General features: G+C 43.3%; 4 protein-coding genes and 1 long non-coding RNA gene across 5 annotated transcripts; 3 read left to right on the top strand and 2 right to left on the bottom strand.

Annotated features, from left to right (window-relative positions):
• Positions 1 to 188: 188 nt before the first annotated feature.
• LOC135632608 (uncharacterized) lies at positions 189 to 1,734 on the bottom strand. Its single transcript, XR_010494717.1, has 2 exons — positions 803 to 1,734; positions 189 to 733 (listed from the first exon to the last, which is right to left on the bottom strand). It is a non-coding gene; the product is annotated as an uncharacterized LOC135632608 (long non-coding RNA).
• Positions 1,735 to 2,275: 541 nt separating this feature from the next.
• On the bottom strand, positions 2,276 to 6,523 carry LOC135634273 (stem-specific protein TSJT1-like). The gene is made up of 4 exons (XM_065144632.1): positions 6,271 to 6,523; positions 3,831 to 4,071; positions 2,804 to 2,924; positions 2,276 to 2,670 (listed from the first exon to the last, which is right to left on the bottom strand). The coding sequence occupies exons 1-4, from the start codon at positions 6,462 to 6,464 to the stop codon at positions 2,483 to 2,485; spliced, it is 744 nt and encodes a 247-aa protein (XP_065000704.1). The 5' UTR covers positions 6,465 to 6,523; the 3' UTR covers positions 2,276 to 2,482.
• A 793-nt stretch (positions 6,524 to 7,316) lies between these two features.
• LOC135633049 (EPIDERMAL PATTERNING FACTOR-like protein 4) lies at positions 7,317 to 9,210 on the top strand. The gene is made up of 2 exons (XM_065142106.1): positions 7,317 to 8,105; positions 8,444 to 9,210. The coding sequence occupies exons 1-2, from the start codon at positions 8,033 to 8,035 to the stop codon at positions 8,704 to 8,706; spliced, it is 336 nt and encodes a 111-aa protein (XP_064998178.1). The 5' UTR covers positions 7,317 to 8,032; the 3' UTR covers positions 8,707 to 9,210.
• Positions 9,211 to 10,712: 1,502 nt separating this feature from the next.
• Positions 10,713 to 13,113, top strand: LOC135633709 (uncharacterized). Its single transcript, XM_065143541.1, has 3 exons — positions 10,713 to 11,386; positions 11,473 to 11,631; positions 11,712 to 13,113. Exons 1-3 carry the CDS (start codon positions 10,748 to 10,750, stop codon positions 11,985 to 11,987), a joined length of 1,074 nt encoding a protein of 357 aa, XP_064999613.1. The 5' UTR covers positions 10,713 to 10,747; the 3' UTR covers positions 11,988 to 13,113.
• Positions 12,296 to 19,282, top strand: LOC103979774 (E3 ubiquitin ligase PQT3-like). The gene is made up of 15 exons (XM_009395981.3): positions 12,296 to 13,385; positions 13,652 to 13,751; positions 13,964 to 14,045; positions 14,233 to 14,399; positions 14,573 to 14,652; positions 14,906 to 14,971; positions 15,060 to 15,216; positions 15,299 to 15,447; positions 15,649 to 15,813; positions 15,891 to 16,187; positions 16,612 to 16,653; positions 16,823 to 17,075; positions 17,375 to 17,512; positions 17,844 to 17,931; positions 18,591 to 19,282. Exons 1-15 carry the CDS (start codon positions 13,220 to 13,222, stop codon positions 19,167 to 19,169), a joined length of 2,529 nt encoding a protein of 842 aa, XP_009394256.2. The 5' UTR covers positions 12,296 to 13,219; the 3' UTR covers positions 19,170 to 19,282.
• The last annotated feature ends 170 nt before the right edge of the window (positions 19,283 to 19,452 follow it).

The following is a 19,452-nucleotide window of genomic DNA, read 5'->3' as shown; positions in this document are numbered from 1 at the left end:
CCAATTTAACATAATAGATTACTGAAGTGCTTAGTTCATTGGTTTTGACCACCAATGCATGAATGAATGCTTAAGAATCTTTCAAGAGCATGCCAAATGCTAGCAAACAAGATGACATGGATTTGGGTGACACTGTTCTTCTTCTTCTTCTTTGGAAAGAAAGAAAGAAAGAAAGAAATCAAATAGAATTGACCTAATCAATGACACTCTTGCATTTGCAATAACCTTCCTACTTGTTTAGTTCTTACATGGTTGAAGAACGCATACTACAAAATATTTACACAGAAAAAAGATACAAAATAAGGATTTACACAGACAAAAAATGATTTCGAATCGAAGGGAATCTAGTGATTTCAAGCATGCACAGTCTTATGGTGGTGTAATAAGCTTATTCCAACAAACAAAATGAGTTGCAGCATCATGAAGCATGAATCAATGTCCTTATCTGTCATAGGTATCTGTCTGATTGCAAACAGTGGCATCGATGGATTATTATCCTATTTCTCAGTCAAGGAGAATGGCAGAAGCTAATGATACTGAGGTCATGACCAAGAAGAGATCAAAGGCATCATCTCACCGATCAGGATTTGATGTCAAGCTTCGTTCCAAGAACAAGGTGGTAGTGTTCCTTCCAAAACCAAAACCCTAATGACCTTTTCTTTCCCCCATCCGAGCTTCTCATGGCTCCTTTGTTGGGTTCTCTTCCATCAATTCCTCCTCCACATCATACAAACTGACAAGAACAAAAGATAAAGCGCAGCAGATCATATCAGAGACTAGGGTGGGTATTCGGAAGCTTCACCTATCAGACATGCTGAACCTTGTGGTGTCTTTCTTCATGGGCTGGCATCTCGATGGAAACTGGTTTAGGGTTTTGTTGTGCTCCCATCAGCAGATGAAACTGCCAGATGATCTGATTGATTCCTTGTGAAGTTGTGAGAGGATAGAGAAGGCGCAGCCATCAGATCATGCTGGCAGCTTCAGCTGCTTTTGATGCACACATACCCCTCCTGATGTACTCAGTAGATCTGCATGTCGGAAGAACAGAAAAAGGAAAGAAGGGTGTGTGTGTGTGCGTGTGTGTGTGTGTGTGAGAGAGAGAGAGAGAGAGAGAGAGAGAGAGAGAGAGAGGGAGAAGAGGAGAGGAGAAGAAAGAAGATAGAAGAAGAGAGATGAGGAGGGTGTGGAAGTGATAATGAGTATAACGAGGCTTTTCTGATTGGGTGTTGCCATATGTAAGAAAAGAAGGAATAATAGAAATGTGGTCCACAAAGTAGCCACCATTAACCCAAGCAAAAGCTTGCATCATCATATGCAGCCGAGACTGTGAGAACGCCGAGAGAGCTCAGTAGGTTGGAGAGGAACCCTCCTCTCATTGATGATCTCCATATTTTCCATACGATCGTAGACACAATACTGTGGTAGAGAAATAAGGAGGGGAGCAATTGGTTTCATGGTGTCAAATTAGACAACAGTGCAGTAGGAATAATTCTGAAAGCATTATTGCAGCAGCAGCAGCAGCTGTCTCTTCCAAACCTCGGCATCACGCGGCTAAACGATGAGAATAGGAGGTCGAAGCTTTTGCTTTTGCTCGGAGACAGGGATAGTGGGACACTACTGTCGTAATACTTTCTCTTCTCTTGGATCACTATGAATGGAAGAGAAGATGAATACCACTCGGTTAAGATGCAGAGTAATCACAGCGTCTCATCCACTGTGCGTATGGATATTATATATCTGTCGTCAGGAAATCGAAAGAAGCTTTTGTGACGTCGAAGCCTCCTTTTGCTGATCACCTTCTGCTTTCCACACTGTAGTGATTTCACTTTGGTCCAGGGAGGAAAGCGAAGTGCCAGGCGGAGGCGGAGGCGGAGGCGGAGGCGTGCCATGCCCTCTCGTGTGTTCTTTTCTAATCTCCTTTTCTTCTTCCTGTAGTGGGTCGACTTCTCCTGCCTTTGCTAGCTTGCAGAGAGAGCGATGGGTGGCGAACCGTGTGACCTTTGCATGGCACGCTTAGGTATATATGTGATGCCCATGCCCACCACTTGTTTATCTATTTTCCACTAATATTATTAGGGATATATGATTTGCAGATCTTGTAATTTACTCTCGGAAAAGGAGAACGGGCTACGATTTCATTGATGTGATTCGTCAAACAGTTGATAGGCACATGTAACCTCTAATTATTTGCTACTTGCCGTATGAAAAATGAATCAACTTCGTCTAACAATAATAAACAAAAATATTATATGGATCTTTTGTCGTCACTAAGATATAGTAAACGTGAAATCTTTATTTTCCCACTTGGAATCCATGGGACAACTGTAACTGTTGCATGAAAGCTAGAGCACGAAGCTTGGCTCGGAGGTTCACCATGTTAAACAAAGTTGAAACAGGAGGATAGCTAGTTTAGAGAGCAGGGTTTGACGAGGCAGTAAACACAAAAACAGCCAAAGAGTTGCTTAAGAACCGAGTTGCCGAATCAGTACTCGGAGGACCAGTTCGCGGCACTGTCGACTCGTGGCATCCTGGTTTCCTTCTTTGCCTGGTCATCGACTTTGTAGGTGGCACCACAGACCTGGCCTTGGCTGTCGACCCTTGGCATCGCTTTGAGCTCGTTCAGGGGATGCTCAAAACTCTGCAATCCCCCGGATGTCGTAAAGAAGCAACCTGACCAATAGAACACGTAAACGATGCGGATATGAACAAACAAATACGCAGTCAAAGAAAATGTTTAACAGAAACAAAAAACATCGCGCCTAATGAAATAAATGAGCATCTCTAGTTCTTCCAGTAGTAGTACCTTTGGGAAAGGGCGCAAATGATTTCCCACACCCCTTTTTGATGATATCCACATCATCACAAAGAACAAGATGGCCTTCTGAATCAGCACCCCAGAAGAAAGGGACACTTCCATCAGCATCCTAAGTAAGAGGAGAGAGAGAGAGAGAGAGAGAGAGAGAGAGAGAGAGTCAACATAGCATCATTTAAGAAATTAAAGATCAACTAGCTGCTGATACAAGCGGTAAGAAATCACAATTTCGGTGCATCAGAAAAATTCAATAACCATCTGTTCAAAGACGTATTGCATCTTTAAAAGAATTGTGGGTACCCAATGCATATAACGAGCCCCCATGTGGTTTATATATCAATACAAGTGTGGATCGTGGATATAACAGATCAGATGCATCTTTAATTGACCATGCGTCGATCACAAGTTTTGTCCAACTTGACGCAATAGCTTGTAGATCGTGGGTATACAGATCACATGTATCTTGTGGATATACAGATGACACTCTAACGCAATAGCTTTAGTTTCGTCCAACTTGAAAAAGTCAGGCAAATTGAACATACGAATTTGGAAAAATACACAAAAACCTACAATACATGGATAATAAAGGAATCTATTTTCCTTTTCATGTATGAAAGTATAGGAAATGACCGGGAAAAAAAGAAACAGGTACATTAATAAAAAAAATTCTACTCGCTTAGGATCTACAGATGTAATTCTTAGGAAGAGGAGGACGATGATTGAAATAGACTTTGAAGCATTATAAAGGTACCGAACTAATTGAAGGCAGAAGCATGCACCTCAGGTCACCAAGTGGGAGAACACATCAGCATTTAATGCATAATATGGTGATCTTCGCACAGCCACATGAGCTCATGCTGTGATCATATGTCCTCATTTTTACTGTTATTTTACGTCTTTTGTCCTTGCTTTTATGATTATCCAATTCCGGCATCATTTGAAAGATATAGAAAAAAAAAGCTGCTAGAAATGGAGGAAACACAAAAAAGTTAAAAGAAGCTAACATGTCAATACTTACAGCCGCAATGAAAGTGGAGTTTGATGAGCTATCGAACAGAATGAAAGCAAATTTCCCACTAAGATCTCTGACAACTTGGCTTGCTGGGAACGGTCCTCTGTCTCTTAATGTTTTGTAGGCTTCGATGACAATAATTACTTCATTGGCAGTCTTGCCTAATCCATACTGTTGCTTCAGAGAAGTGATATTCTCAACATGGCCTTGGAACAAGCAAAATATATTATCCACGACAGCAAATGATCTGCAGATGTCAGAACAAAGATCATCTGATGTTACTGGTGATATCACATAGCAGCAAGCAATATAAAATATCAGGCAAAGTAGTCTAAAGCAGATGAAGTGTTTGAAATGTTTGACATAAAACCAGAAATGAAAAATACTAAAATATAGATATTCTTATCCAGCGGGGAATGAATTAAGGCTCACACCAAGAACAACTTGCATCATTTACTAAACGAAAAGAAGGGAAGAGAATTGCTTTATAGACACTATCAAAGTCCACAACAAAATGGTTATTAAAAAAGGAAACTGGATCGCATTTAATTGTCAGAGAAAATCATTTCTGCACCAAAACAGTACCAATTAAAAAAATGATGAATGCCATGTGCAAGCCATATTGCAATCAAAAGCAAATGCAAGCTGAAAGATAGGCCATAAACTGATAATCTCTACTTCGGAGAGTTCACCTTGAGAATAACTTAACTTCTGCGGAAAGGAAGCCACAATGGACGAGAAGCAAATGTTGTGTTATCTAAATTAGTATAAAGTGGAGATTTATAGTCAGCTTAGTAAAGCAATGATGCTCAAAAGTCCAATGCATAACCCCATTAATAACTGAGGTATCATGATAAACACTGATTCTTTATTGCCCGATGTTGTGTAATGCTACATGAATATGAATTTATCAACATTTAAAGGTGGATAAAAGGTTTATAAATTCCTAGACTCATATAATAGTCCTTATCCATTGAGTTAGGCTCGTATAATAAAAAATATCCTTAAGATCGTATTGGTGTCTTAAGCTTGATATTTTTGATCGTATTGGTATCTATAGATTAATAATTTGGACCGTACTGGTGCATGTTTGAGATTTGTATAATTTAAAATGTTTTTAAAATTGTAATACTATATAATCTCCATATATGATATAGCACCGATTAGTTTGCCTTTGACTTGACTAACTAAAAATAGCCTACAATAAGCTCATACAAACATGCTCATCTGAATTATCATACATACAAACATGCTCATCTGAATTATCACACAAACACGGTTGATACCACAAGGACTTGCAAATGAAGTTCCAAAGTGGCACATGCCTGTTAAAATTCCAAAAGTAGGTGTTAAATTATTACCAATTTTTCATATGTTACAGTCCACATAATTTGTGCCACCTCTCCAATAGCCTTCTAAGTCATTGCAGCAATTTCCAAAAGCTTTATTTATAAAATTCTTTAAGAAGCTCATCGAGTTTCCCAAAAAATGTCAACAGTGACCAGGTTGCTCGATTGCAGACATGGTTGACAGGAAGAAGAATGTCAGACATATTGCAACGACAAGCATCAGTCAATCTGGTCAAGGTTAAACATCAATGCAACCCAAAAGCTTAAGCTTCTAGGTCATATATAATCCGACTCTTTTAGTCCTTAGTCATATGAGACTATCCTCTCAACGTATCTCTTATTATCTCATATGAAAATTTCCAACATCTTCCCCTATTCATGTGTGGGTTGTTCAAACTTCGAGTCTACATCTTTTATGATGTTAAGGGGTGGTTCACTCATCTGCATGATTGGTTCAATCCCTTTATTTTATTTTTCTAATTTTATTTTTGTCCACCTATCTTTGATACCATATCAGAAATCTTGCAACAATGGATTTGAGTCAATGTGGTCAGGGTTAACATATATTAGGTTAGACACTAAATCAACCCAAAAAGCTTAAGCTTCACGATTATGAGCCAAACCTAACATATGTAACTCGGCTCTTTCAATCATTAGCCAAATGAGGCCATCCTCTTCGTATCATATCATATCATATCATATATATTGATTGTTAGTCTCCAGTCCTTTGACCTTTAGTTGAAACTCTGTTTGCATCTCCAAACTTTGCAAGAATGCGTAAACCCCAAAAAACGAGCATCAATGACTAATCAAAATTAATTCTTCCATGGTGATCTACACTTGGTACCCATTCCTTTTACCATCTAAGAACAATAGGTTAAATTATTACCAGAGGGTATGTAAAACCCCAAAGTAATCCCTGCAAAAATCCGATCTATGGGCGTCATCCGTCAAACCAGGCCGCATTAAGAACTTGGCCCAACAGAGCACACTTGCATCCATATTTCCAAAGAAAAATAGGAACATATATGGAAAATATAAGCAAATCCAACGGAGCATTAAGAGATTACGTTTCGGTGTTGATTTCTTGCGTTTACCTTGGAAGCAGAGGGTTCTGCTTCTCGGACGTGTAGGCAATGGTCCCGGCGGAGCCGAGGCTCACGACCACCGCTCCATCCCGCGCCGCCGCGAAGTGGCTCACCAGCCGGCCACCGCCCTCACCGCCCTCCGCTGCCGGGGCCCTCAGGCCCTCAGGGCTCTTCGCTACCGCCCGATCGAACACCGCCAACATCTTCACCGTCAATTCCACGCAAACACCCCTTCACCCAACGAGATCTCGAGCGCTCTCTTTCCCCCTTTCTCTTAGCTTATATGCTTCTATACGTCGCGACGGGCGACCAAACAAAAGTTTAGATTTCCAAAATTGCACTGCATTACCCTCGATAATTACCATATAACACAACACCGAGACGCTTCTACAAGAGGTATTGTAGTCATTTCGTAGTACAAAACGTCAATGCTTATCCATTGTCTGTCCTGACGTGGAGGTGATGGAGAGAATTTTTCCGAATATATTCTTTCGCTGCCCTTTTTGGCGCCTCCGTCCAACTACCTGTCTCGTGATCGGTCGCTCGTGTGGACCCGACCGAATGAGAAGTCCGGGAGTGAGAACGGGTAAGACCAAAGATGGTAGAAAAAAGCGTGGGTAAATAAATTTTCTCGGAAACTGTGTCCATTCCATGGTTTTCCTGTGCGTACCAGATGGTCTTCGTCACTAATAACACGTTTTTCTTTGTAAGATGAATGGACACAGTAATGGTCGATGACTCATGGTGGGACCAAGTTCTGGGCGACTCTTCGGTTCCCACGTCATGCAGTATGTTCACGGTCAACGGTTGACTCGGCGGGAGGCTTCTTTAACCCTTCTCACTCTCTCTATCTCGCATGTGTAATGTTGAGGTGGAAGGAGACAGAGAGTCGACGTGCACATGCCCACACCACCGAAAGCTGCTGCATTCGCTCCTCTTTCCTCCGGTCACGCTTGCTTTTCAAGAGCCTCGTCCTGGTGCTTCTCTCAGCAGCCATTACACGATGAAAGGCATCATACCGCACTTGGACGTGACGAAAGAACAACAGCGTCGGCAGTTCATCTTCGGAAGGTAAATGATAAATCGTACGAGAAAAGGCGTGAACCAGCTTCGCTAGTGGGTGTGTATAAACGCCAGGCTCCACTCACCATGAGAAAGAGAGAGAGAGAGAGAGAGAGAGAGAGGGTCGGTGGATGGCTTCGTCTCCGTCCAACTTATCTGTTCTTTCTGATACTATCACAGGAAATGGCAACGCTGACTGCTGCTTTCGAGTGATTCGACCTCACTCTCGTGTCTTCTTCTGCTGTTGCCTCCATGAGAGTGACTGTTTTCACCTTCACAAACATGGCTTCTTGCAGGCGCTCTGCCTGCGACACCACCCGGTAGGATGGATTCAGAGAGGACAATGGAGAAACGATGGAGAAGCAGTTCATCGCAGTGCGAGCTTATGATAGTTAGCGTTCTACCACGGTAAAAACTTGTCACATCGGAACGTGGGAGTTTGAGATCAGTTCATTTATTGTGTCAGACTCGGGACACAATGATCGAATTCATCACATTGTCAAGTCCAATCAAACGACTTTTGTGGGATGGAGTTGAAAGAGGAGGATATAGACCGCGTAAATGAATCGGTGGGCGTATGAAAGGCTCACTGCAGCTCTTCTTCCTTCATGCATAGCAAAAGAACTCCATCGCTGCTGCCTCCCTCTCTGTTTCCGTCTTCGTGTGATAGGCTCTGTGATCTGCTGAGCCGCCGTAGCCGAGCTCGGCCATGGGCGTTCAGCGCCACCGGCTTCGCCGCCTCTCCGCTGCCGTCGCCTTCTTCGTCTTCGTCGTAGCTCTCGGTGAGAGTAATTACTGAGTGCTGACCAAAGTCAACATCCCATCCCGGCTCTCCGTTCCTTGTTTCCACCACGATCTCTTTTCGTCTCTTCTTCTGCTTCTCTGCGGAACTATGGCGCCTTCGTCCCCAAAATCCTACCTTGCATGCTTATTCGTATTCAAGATTCCATCTTTTTTTGCTTCCACCCGCGAATCCACTTACCAGCAACCAGCGCCGTAACCTTCTTCACCGTTCTTGCTTCTTTTCTATACACAGCAGCCATTAGTGCTCTCTACAAAAAGAATCATTCTCTCTCGATCGATGCTGACCTCTTAGTTTCCTGTTGGTGTTGATCTGCAGGGAGTGCATCGGTGGTAATCGCCCAGGAAGCAGGAGACACAGGGCTTACGCTCTGGGAAAAAGAGAACCGGGTGCAAGTCTTGGTGGCTCGGAGGAGGCTCGGTGGCCCAGGCTCGTCGCCGCCGATCTGCAGGGCTCGTTGCGGCCGGTGCCTCCCTTGCCGACCGGTGCACATGGCGATCCAGCCGGGCCGGAGCTTTCCGCTTGAGTACTACCCGGAGGCATGGCGATGCAAATGCGGCGGCAAGCTCTTCATGCCCTGACAGCAGAACACAATTAATGGCTGGTGACGGAAGAAGGGAACTCCATCGATTGGTTCTTCGTGACATCGGTACAAATCTAAGTTATACTTCTTGCTGGTGATCGGATTTAAAAGTCTTAGTTGTTCTTGGCTCAGTTGAAGTCAAAAGTTTTGGATTAGCTCTCTATAAATATGAGGTAGAGTGAAGAGAGATTGTTCTTCTCCTTTTTAGTTTGTTGAGGTATACAAATATTTAGTCTTTGAACTATCTTCATTCTTTTTTTATTTTTAGTTCAGTCTCTGTGCATTGTTAGAGAGAGACTGAGAAGGGAGAATTTATTAGAGACAATTGAGGGTGAAAAAAACAATAACATTTATCATATTTAGTAAATATATATGGAAGTATACTATTCTGAAGACAGGGAAGAAATACATCATATTTTTATTAAATGACACCTTCCATATTATGAATGGTATTAAGCTTAATACGAATGAAGCCTAAGATCCTCTACAGAGGGCTGGTGGGACCGGTTTCATTCTTCGAAATTCTAAAATTCTTTGTATTAGCTGATTGTATTTTTCACTTTTAGTGGAAATTCCTCGTTTGTACTATGAGGCGCGGAGTTTGTGTATTTGTACGGAAAGAGAAAATTGAAGTTTTTGTATATATTTTGCATCTTTGTCTCAGGGCTTCACTTGTCTCAAGTGTGCACGATCTCTGAGCTAGAGCGTATTAACCCGAGGTTTGATTGAGAGAGCATAGGCCTTATTCTCCCGTCGAGTACTTGCACATAAGTCGGAGTTGAGAGATGGATTCTTGACTCGATCCCTTTGATACTTAAGTTAACAAGAGTTAGAGATGGAAGAGTTAGAGTTTGCATGTGTGTGAGATCCAACCCTTAGCGCTATTCTTAGGGTGGCTTTAATACATGTTGTCGTGTGTTGATGTACGTAGTTGTTAATAATCATCGATGTCTTCGTACACAGGTGTTTAAAGGTCGTCATCACCATAAGTGGTTAGCTCATATGCTGGGATGTGGGCGTAGTCTTATATGTCCAGCCCTAATTCATTCGGCGTTACTCCGCGCATATGGAGTAGCACAGGATGAGGCTTTGTCGCATATAGTGTACTAGCGACGTGGATGGCAAGCGGTTGCCTCATTCAGATACGAGGTATCGAGTTGGCTCGGTGCACCACATTGCTTCGGAATGCTGTGCTAGTTCCATCGTGGCAATCGACGTTTTTGCGGAGTGGATGTCATAATATGCTATCTTCAAACCGTCATGCTAAGTCCGCTATGGCGATCGACATGTCCATCGAGTGGATACCATAATATTCTATATTTGTATATATAAACAAATATTTTTTTTCTTTTTTTTCTAGCTTTAATATTTTCAATATCACTCGGATGATTTCCATAGAAAATAGTTATATTTTGAGTATTTTTTTCTCAAACAATATACCTAACGTAAAAATATTAAAAACACCTCTCAAATGTTTTTTCATATATTTTTTACTAGTTTTTAAGTGCTTCAATATTTTTATTTAGCTTGTCTACAGTATTTTTCAATGATGTTTATGATATTTTGTTGATGTATTGAAAACATTATAAATGAGTGTCACATTGATTATCATTGTTTATAGATTATTATAATATCATATTTTTAGATTTATACAAAAAGACAGATAAAAAATTATAACAAACAGACAAATTTTGAAGGGGTGGTTTGAATATTTTTTAAATTATAAATACTGTTTAAAAAATTCAAAAACAATAAGAATATTGATTGAAAAATATTTAAAATATAAATATTTTCTAAAAAAACCCACTAATTACGCTGCTGTATTTTTTCTTAGGGGGGATTTATGTAGACTTATTTTGAAGTAATATTAGCTTTTAATCTTTGGGAAAAAATATCTTCTAAATAATTTCAACTTCATGCTATATAGCCGTTAGAAAATTTAAATTTTGAACATTGACACCCTTTCTCCTCCCCCTCTCAACTCCAATAAAAGGAGAAATCCATCCGAAATCGACGAGTCGGGGAAAAGGGAGAGAGGAATGATGAAGACTGTGGTGGCGCTCACCCCGACCACCGCGTCGTCGAGAACCCGGTCTTCCTCCGCCGCCTCCGGAGATCGCTCGGAGGCCCGTGGCGGCGGCGACAGCTGCTACTTCCCCGGGTGCCGAAAGGACACCAATTGCCACTGCGACATCTGCCTCGCCAGCATCCACGCCACCCGCGACCTCGTCCCCTCCCTGTCGTCAAAGCCCAAGGCGAGGGCGGCGGCGTCACCGGTGCCGTTCCTCACCGACAGCCCTCCTCCGCTCCCAAGGCCCGCCCTCGCCGTAACCCCTCCCCCAACCCCGCCCATTCGGCCCTCGCCGAGATCTAGGCCGGCGGAGAAGAGAGTGACCGTCAAGAAGCAGAGATCTCGGAGCCTTGGATATCCGGTAATTAGGTTTCTCGTGGGCTTGTTCTCGCTGTGGGCGGCGGATTCCGGCTTCTCGGCGGTGGTTTTGAAAAGTTTCAGCCCTAAGATGACGCCAGAGGCGGTGGCGCAGGCAGGCGAGAAATCTCGAGTTCTTGGGCATGATCTGAAGGGAAGATTGGAGCTTTTGCAGCAGCAGGTGGAGAATCTGGTCGGCGGGAGGGTTTCAAATTGCAGCTCCACCGATTCTTATTGGGAAATGAATCAAGTTCGCATCTTTTCTCTCTCGAATCTCTTCTTCTCATCCGGACGCCGTAGCAAGAAATCCTCATCTTCTACCCATTCGAATTTTAGTTGCAGGGCGGCCACTTCCTGTTCCAGTGGAGGTGTGTGATCTACAAATCGATGGCAGAGAAAGTGAGCGTTTGGGGAAGTCCCCTGAGGACTACAGGTCTACTCGCATCCGGAGCTTCTCCTCGATCGATAACCATTCTTTCGGGCAAGATCACAGAGGTACCGAGTCTCATCTTCTTAGGCCTTTCTTCACGTCCTCAACCTTCGCGTCTACTAAATTGATGTGAGCCTATGATCAGTGGCCAGACGATGGTAAGCTGCTATCCACCATGAGAACAAGCAACAGCAGCTCATGGAGGTACGAGAAATGGAGATCAGCCGCACTGCATCTGGATGCCAACACATGGGTCTTGGAGTACGAGAGGAATGCCGTGTTGGAGGGGCCAGGATTGATCCCAGCAGCACGGGAGCTGCTGAGACTGAGGGTGTGGAAGAAGGTCACAAATCTGGGACTGCAGCAGTCTCTGAGCCGCCTTCTCCGCGGAGAGGAGGAAGAGATGACATCCCCAACATAGCGAGTGCATTGTAATCGTCCTCCTGCTTTCTTCATCCCCGTCTCTCATCTGTTATGAGATGCTGAATCGTGTGCTCTCTCAGACATGGTTTTGACCACAAAACAATGTTCTCCCATCAACCATGCATGTTCACTACATTAGCTTAGCCAACTGCAGTGCCAATCCCTAATGAAATCTTCGACTCGGCTTATCTCGAAGCCCAAATAGGAATACGAGGCTCGATGGGTCCAATTAGCCCTCAGCCGACCCAACCACTGTGTGTGGATTAGGCGGTGCTCGCCGCCCTCTGTCTATATATACTTCCCTCCGGTCCGATCCTTCGCACGCGGTTTCCTTTTTCGCCCCCCCTTCCTTGGCGGAAGAAAGGTGTTGCTTCCCACCCTTCCCCTTCCATTCGCTCCTCCGTCGCCGAACCCCAAATCAGCCATCAAGAAACCCTAAATCTATACCGAACCCTGTCGCCGCCCTCGTCCTCCCACATCTCCAACCGATTCCCGGCTTCGGATCTACCCACCACGACCGATTTCTTCGCGTCCCTCTGCTGTTCGATATAGGGTTTCCTCGCCGCTCGATTTGGGAGAATTCCAGTCCGGGACGGTCGCCTCTTTCTTTATTCGAGATTTGGGCCGAACCGTGCCTGGGATCCTTTCGTCGTTGCGAGAGATTCGTCTCCGTGCGCCGACTGGGAAGCTCGCCTCTATCGTTGTCTCCGATCGGTAGTCGAGCTTTGGTCCGATCGGCTTCTGGGCGGGCGCCTTCCGTCGTTGCGAGATTCTGGTGAGCGGTAACCCCCTTTGGGCGAAGAGGCTTTCGCTCGACGAGGCTTGTCTCCCTGCAGCGGCCGGTCGAAATTGCGCGTCGCGGAGCCTCGATATCGACTTCTTGAGGGCGTCTTGTTGCCGATCGTTGGTCTTTGCTGCTTCAACTGCGCTTCCACCCGATCGATCAAGAAAGGAGTTGTCCTGAAGCTATTATTTGGTCTTTTCCTGCTCCCGCTTGCGGAATTGGTATCTTGATTCAGCAACAGGGCGTGGCCTTCAACCGAGTCATTAGGGAGGAGATAGATCATCTGTATACAAGTTTATAATTTCTGTTGTTCTGGCTCAATATCAGACCTGATTTTATCTCTTTGGCCTTTATAACTTTGCGGCTCGTTTTTAGGGCAACAGTTCTGTTGTTTGTGGTTTATCTTGCTTGAAATTGGACCAGAGAGAAAACAAGAGTGAAGAATAATGGCTGTGTATTATAAGTTTAAAAGTGCCAAAGATTATGATTCTATTCCCATTGAGGGGCAATTCATATCTCTTGCCAATTTGAAAGAAAGAATTTTTGAAATCAAGCTATTTGGAAAGGGCACGGATTTCGACCTCATGATCTCTAATGCACAGAATAATGAAGGTTGGTTCTTTTTCTAGAGTAGTAATCCGGGTTACTAGGAATTCCTTTTATTCAGAATATTAGCATCTAATAAAGTAGGAAAAGTTATGCTATCTTCATTTAAGAAACATTGATGTTTTGGTAGTAAGGGTGCATGATCTGTGGGTCTGTGTCCGGTATTGGTTTATCTGTTAATAAATTCTCTGGGGTTGCTGGGTGAATTAGGGTTAAACTAATATCTCTTGAATAAATTTTATAGCCTCTGTTCCTCCCTTTTTCATTTTCAGAATATGTAGACGAAGGAGCTATGATACCCAAAAACACATCGGTTTTGATTCGTCGGGTCCCAGGGCGGCCACGGAAGCCTATTGTTACCGGAATAGACGAGTACTATCTTGGACCTTGAATCTTGAACATTTAATAGCCTGTTATCTTAGCGTCTATTATACAATGTATCCGAAAAATTTTCTGGTGACAATGATGTAATGATACTAGAAATTTAAAGTTTCTCTGGATGAAGCCTTATATGAAGTCTTTAAGACTAACAGGCATCTTTCTGTGTGCGAATCTGAGATAGAAAGTCTATTATTAATCTGCAGGACAAAAGTTGTTGAGGATAAGGTGGAAGATCTTCCACCATCGAGCAGCATGTTGGTTGGTGATTCATCTACAACCAAATATGTAAGATTGACTACTTCTGCATGTCGTTGCCCGGCGGGTTTATGTGGACACTTTGTTCCATCTTTTTAACCTATCGGCTACAATTAGTATATTTTATTTCACATGGTTGATGGGAGGATGTCAGGCAGACCCATTTTAAGTTCTGGCATCACAAGGTAGATTATGACACTTTTACTGAATTTTGCAGCCTGAAGAATATGAATGGGATGAGTTTGGGAATGATTTGTATGCCGTTCCTGAAGTTAATCCTGCTCAGGCGAGTAATCCTGTTTTAGATGTTTCTCCTGCTAACATGGTCGACGAGGATAGCAAGATTAAGGCTCTAATTGATACGCCTGCCCTTGACTGGAATCGGTGAGGCCTATACGCTGCATCCTTTTTTTTTTTTGCTTTAACAATAGTTATGGGGCAAAAGAACAATATACATTAGGACAGAGGAGAATAGAGTTTCAATTACATCTTCTCTGTCATCTAGCAATGAGTACTTCATAAGTTAGTGTTTTGAGTGAGTTGGTATGCTTTTGTAGTCAAACGCAAGAAGGTTATGGTTCTGGAAGAGGTTTCGGAAGGGGAAGCGGCAGCAGGATGATGGGTGGTCGTGGTTTTGGTAACTCTTTGCTTGTCATTCCTTTTTTAACTTTGAAAGAGCGTTTGGTTTGATTACTAGTTCCAGAATGCATATGCTTTTGAATTGGGGGTCAGTCTGTGATGTATGAAATACTCTTAATATCTTCTCTGACATACCACATTTGCAATAAAGAAGACACTTTAGTTTATTGTAATTACTGCATGTGAACTTATATCTTCATTTTGTTGCATTATCTTGGGTCCTGAAATTTATTCTTTCTGGCAAAATGAAGGCCGAGGCATGCTTGAACGTAAGACACCCCCAGCAGGCTATGTCTGTCATAGATGCAAAGTGCCTGGTATAACACAGATCTGTTGTCTCACAAGTGACCTCTTGCATATTTCTAAATACAATTCAAAGCTGATGTCGTGAACATTCTTTTTTAGGCCACTTTATCCAGCACTGCCCTACGAATGGAGACCCTAACTATGACATCAAAAGGGTGAAACCTCCAACTGGAATTCCTAAATCAATGTTGATGGCAACTCCTGATGGCTCCTATGCGTTGCCAAGTGGTGCAGCTGCTGTTCTGAAGCCAAACGAGTAAGCTTATAAATTATTTTTGCAATTTTTGTTGAACAAATATATTGTAGAATTATTTTATGATATTTGCTATTTTATGCAGGGCTGCATTTGAAAAAGAAATTGAGGGTTTACCTACCACTCGTCCTGTCAGTGATCTTCCACCAGAATTGCGTTGCCCATTATGTAAAGAGGTGATGAAAGATGCTGTGTTAACTAGCAAGTGTTGTTTCCGGAGTTTCTGTGACAAATGTAAGTTTCATAGTCCTTGCATGTTGATTTCTGTGCTACAATTCTTGGTAGACAGTTTTCAGTCAATATTGTAGTTTATTGTGTTCGATTTTCAATTTGCTAAAATTTATGGTAGATGATATAGTAACAATTTTCATTAAGTTCCTTTTTCTCCTCATTCACTGCTCGTGCCATTTAGCTGGTTTTTTATTTCAATGTCAGGCATTAGAGACTACATAATTACAAAGCTGATGTGTATATGTGGGGCTACAAATATATTGGCGGATGACCTTCTTCCAAATAAAACTCTCAGAGAAACAATCAGTCGGATATTGGAATCAACGACTAGTAGCACCGAAAATGCTGGAAGCCTGGTACAGGTCCAAGGTATGAATGAATTCTTTTTTGGGAATCATGCTCTGAGTTTGTTTGTTCTTTTGATGAGAGGAGATTTGCCTTCTCAGATATGGAATCAGCTCGTCCTTTACAGCCAAAAGTTCCCTCTCCTACTTATTCTGTTGCTTCCAAAGATGAACCTATGCAGCACACCGTGGAGCAATCTTCTCATATGAAGGAAGGTGAAGTTGCAAGTGAAGTAAAGGCTACAAACAATGATATGAATTCTTCGGATAAGAAAGCCATTATAAATACTCCTGCATCTGAAGACGTGCCTGAATCTTTGAGTATGAAGGGACCAAAGTCATTTGAGAGTGCTCCAGTGCCTGAAGATGCTCAAGAAAAGCAACTTGCTGGAGAGCAAGGTAAGAAATTCGTGTGTGTGTTGTCACATTCGTTATGCCACTTGCCTATTGAGGTGAGGAGAGAATACATCAAAGTTGTGGGTATTCTTTTCAGCTGTAAAAGGTTGAATTACTCTATTTCTATGTATGTGATAGAAAATGATATAGGAGTATATGATAGTGAAAGTTTATTTTTTTAGTTATAGTCTCTGGTTCATGATTCCATGTAATAATATAATTTGCAGATATCAGGAGGAGCGCTGAGCTTTGTCTAGGAGAATGATTCTTATTTTGATGCATTCTTTGTTTTATTATTTCTATTTTATGGCATTTTTCTATTAACATTTTTTCCAGGACAGAAAAAGAAGAAGAGATTCTTATTTTGATGCATTCTTTGTTTTATTATTTCTTTCTTATAACAATTTTCTATTAACATTTTTTCCAGGAAAGAAAAAGAAGAAGAAAAAGGCACGTCTCCCTGGCACTGGTTCGTTTATTGCATTAAGATTCATTCAGTTTAGTAATCTACTGCAAGTTGCAGTCACTTTAGAGTGATAGCTCCGAAAGAAATGGAGTTTCGGATTATTAGTTTCTATAAAGTAAATCAAACATTACTAAATGCTTTTGCCCTTCTCCTGCTTCCCTCTAAATTGCAGCTGCTGATATGCAATGGAGATCCTACCAGGATCTTGGAGCTGAAAATTATGGGATGCCTTTGCCTCCTCCTGGCTACAATCCACACTGGTCTGGTGGAATGCCTATGGGAGTTGATGGCTACATGGTTCCTTTCGGCGGCGCAATGCCGTTTATGGGTTATACGCCAGGGCCCTTTGATATTCCTTACGGTGGGGGAATTTTTCCACAAGATCCATTTGTGGCGCAAGGTTTTATGATGCCAGCAGTTCCAAGGTATGCATTGGATAGGTAGTTAACAGCCTAATGAAACAATTAGCTGTTTTATCCTGATTTAGTTGTTGTGATCAAGTATTATGTTTTGAGGTTCAGACTAGGAATGACGCATGGTTTTCTGTGATTTGTTGTTTCCCTTGTCATTGTCTTTTGTTGATTTGATAGTTTATTTTTGTTTTTGTTTGCTTCTATCATGGAATTCATTTGTTTATAAAATCAATAAATTTGTGGGACATTGTATTTTTGTTTGTTAGTAGCATATAAATGCATATGTTGACAAAAGTTTGTGTCTTCTTCAGGGATTTATCGGAGTTGAACATGGGTAGTATGGGCATGAATCAGAATCAGGGGCCTTCCGGCATGAGCAGAGATGACTATGGGGCTAGGAAAGCCGCCGATCTAAGACGCAAGCGTGAGATGGAGCGACTTCGTGAAAGGTAATTGGTTGCTTCTTGTTTGGCATTTCTCCCTTTGCTAAGATGGTTAGAAATCTTAGTCTTTTATGGCCTCCTAGGTTCTGGTTTGGCGAATTTAACAAAATATATTACAGGATAGCTGTGAACTTAGCAAGTTCTTCTTTGGGATCATGAATATGCTGCAATATATGTGGCATGTTTTCATTACCGTGTGATGTAGCCATGAGTTTGGAAAATCTTAATTGATGTTTTGCACCATGCAGAATTATAGCTCCTGCAGATGAAATAGCAGGATTCTTTTTGCTAGTGGTTAGCTTTTGATTACTGAAAGTTCATTGTTGAATGGACGCAGGGAGAGGGCGCAGTCCAAGGATAGGGACGCAAGAAGGGAATCGAGCAGCATGAATGATGCTTCTTCTTCTTCCATGAGACCAAAGCCTGTATGTCTCTTTCTGTTAATTCATTTGCTAACTCCTCCTAAGCGTAGTAGTTAGCAGCAAATGAGCTCCATCAGAGCCTTCCTTAGTCGTTTTATGGGGTGCGCTTCAAGTATTAATCCTTCTCCCAGTAGATGTGATTGGATCCGTTTCAACACTGATGCTGCTGTTTCGAACCCATGGTCGGACCCGAGCCAGTTCGATTCGTTGTCCTCCTGTTGCAGGCAGAGTCCGTGAACCATCGTCGTCTCTGAGAGCACTTGGACGTGCTTTTATCAACTCAATTTTGTACTTTCTTTCCTTTTAATCTCTTTCTCATGCCCCACCCAAATCTTCTTCTCGATGCTTTGGCGGCACCTCAATAGTTTAATCCTCAGATGACACGAGGTGTCGTCCGTATCAACGATTCCAAGGAGAGAAAGATGATCTTGTCAATTTGACCATGATTGACCCTTCCGAGTCAAAATTGGCGGTGGCTTCGGGTCCACTTGAACCCATTTCTTAACTCGTATGGACTAGGAGGGGGGGATGAAGTTGAGCGTCGTCATACATAGTGCGGCTCTCGTATTTGGCCTTCCGTGGCTTTCCCACGTTACTGGTACTATTTGCACTGACCTTTCTCCTTTATCATAACAATTTGCGTTTCCCCCCTTTGACTGCAGACCGCAACGTCCCAGTCCGACCGGTCGGACCGCCATCGGGAGCGGGACCGGTCTGAGAAGACAGCAAGCGTGGACCGCCATGGACCGCCCCGCGACCCCCCTCGGCACTCGCCACCGCGGCCCCGACAGAGGAAGGCCGCGGACCACGACGAGCCGCTCTCCGACGCTGAGCGGAAGCATAAGGCCAGCGTCTTCTCCCGCATCAGCTTCCCGGGCCCCGGCGAGGGGGCCAGCAAGAAGAAGAAGCCCTCCTCGTCGGAGCTCCCACCGAGGAACGGACTGAAGGAACCGACGAGCCACAAGACCGGGCCAGAGGGGCACCGCGACGAGCCCAAGGGCGGGAAGAGCTCATCGACGAGCACGAGGAAGGGAGGCAGCGGGTACGATCACGAGTCGAGCGGGGAGGAGTACCACTTCAAGCGGAGACCTTCGTCTTCGTCGAGGAGGGAGGCGGCGAAGGCGGACCGGGAGGAGGTGGCTCCCCGGCCATCGAAACGCTCCCGGGAGCGCGAGCCTCATGAACGCGGTGGTAGGGAACGTGCTCACGGCCACGAGCGTCCTGCAAGCAGGCGTAGATGAGGGATAGGGTGAGGAAGTTGGTACAAGTTGCCATAACAATTGGATTTTTTTTTGTATCCTGCAAATTTATCTAATGAGAATTCAACTATCATAACCTCGTCTTTCCTATTTCATGATGGTTGTATTGCTAATGTATGTAATTGGTCTTTTGCCTCTTTAGCTTGAGAGTGCAGTGTGTGTTGTTGGTGTCTGAGTCGGGCTGAACCTGATTCCATCAGGATCCGTCCCTTTTTCCACGCAATCAGGTTGGATGGAGTCAGGATCACATTCGGCCATCTGCTTG

This window comes from Musa acuminata, chromosome BXJ3-3 (genome assembly GCF_036884655.1).
Source record: "Musa acuminata AAA Group cultivar baxijiao chromosome BXJ3-3, Cavendish_Baxijiao_AAA, whole genome shotgun sequence".
In the NCBI taxonomy this organism is placed as follows: domain Eukaryota; kingdom Viridiplantae; phylum Streptophyta; class Magnoliopsida; order Zingiberales; family Musaceae; genus Musa; species Musa acuminata.
Note: the sequence above shows the minus strand (reverse complement) of the source record. Positions and strands in the feature narration are given on the sequence as shown.

Excerpts from the sequence above, each read along its gene's own strand:
- LOC135634273 (XM_065144632.1), bottom strand. The coding sequence starts at position 6,464 with ATGTTGGCGGTGTTCGATCGGGCGGTAGCGAAGAGCCCTGAGGGCCTG. Across the intron at positions 2,925-3,830 it reads ACTCCACTTTCATTGCGGCT|GATGCTGATGGAAGTGTCCC; the intron begins GTAAGTATTGAC and ends CCTCTTACTTAG. Across the intron at positions 2,671-2,803 it reads ATTTGCGCCCTTTCCCAAAG|GTTGCTTCTTTACGACATCC; the intron begins GTACTACTACTG and ends TCTATTGGTCAG.
- LOC135633049 (XM_065142106.1), top strand. The coding sequence starts at position 8,033 with ATGGGCGTTCAGCGCCACCGGCTTCGCCGCCTCTCCGCTGCCGTCGCC. Across the intron at positions 8,106-8,443 it reads CGTCTTCGTCGTAGCTCTCG|GGAGTGCATCGGTGGTAATC; the intron begins GTGAGAGTAATT and ends GTTGATCTGCAG.
- LOC135633709 (XM_065143541.1), top strand. The coding sequence starts at position 10,748 with ATGATGAAGACTGTGGTGGCGCTCACCCCGACCACCGCGTCGTCGAGA. Across the intron at positions 11,387-11,472 it reads CTTATTGGGAAATGAATCAA|TTGCAGGGCGGCCACTTCCT; the intron begins GTTCGCATCTTT and ends TTCGAATTTTAG. Across the intron at positions 11,632-11,711 it reads TTTCGGGCAAGATCACAGAG|TGGCCAGACGATGGTAAGCT; the intron begins GTACCGAGTCTC and ends GCCTATGATCAG.
- LOC103979774 (XM_009395981.3), top strand. The coding sequence starts at position 13,220 with ATGGCTGTGTATTATAAGTTTAAAAGTGCCAAAGATTATGATTCTATT. Across the intron at positions 16,188-16,611 it reads GCAACTTGCTGGAGAGCAAG|GAAAGAAAAAGAAGAAGAAA; the intron begins GTAAGAAATTCG and ends CATTTTTTCCAG. Across the intron at positions 16,654-16,822 it reads GGCACGTCTCCCTGGCACTG|CTGCTGATATGCAATGGAGA; the intron begins GTTCGTTTATTG and ends TCTAAATTGCAG.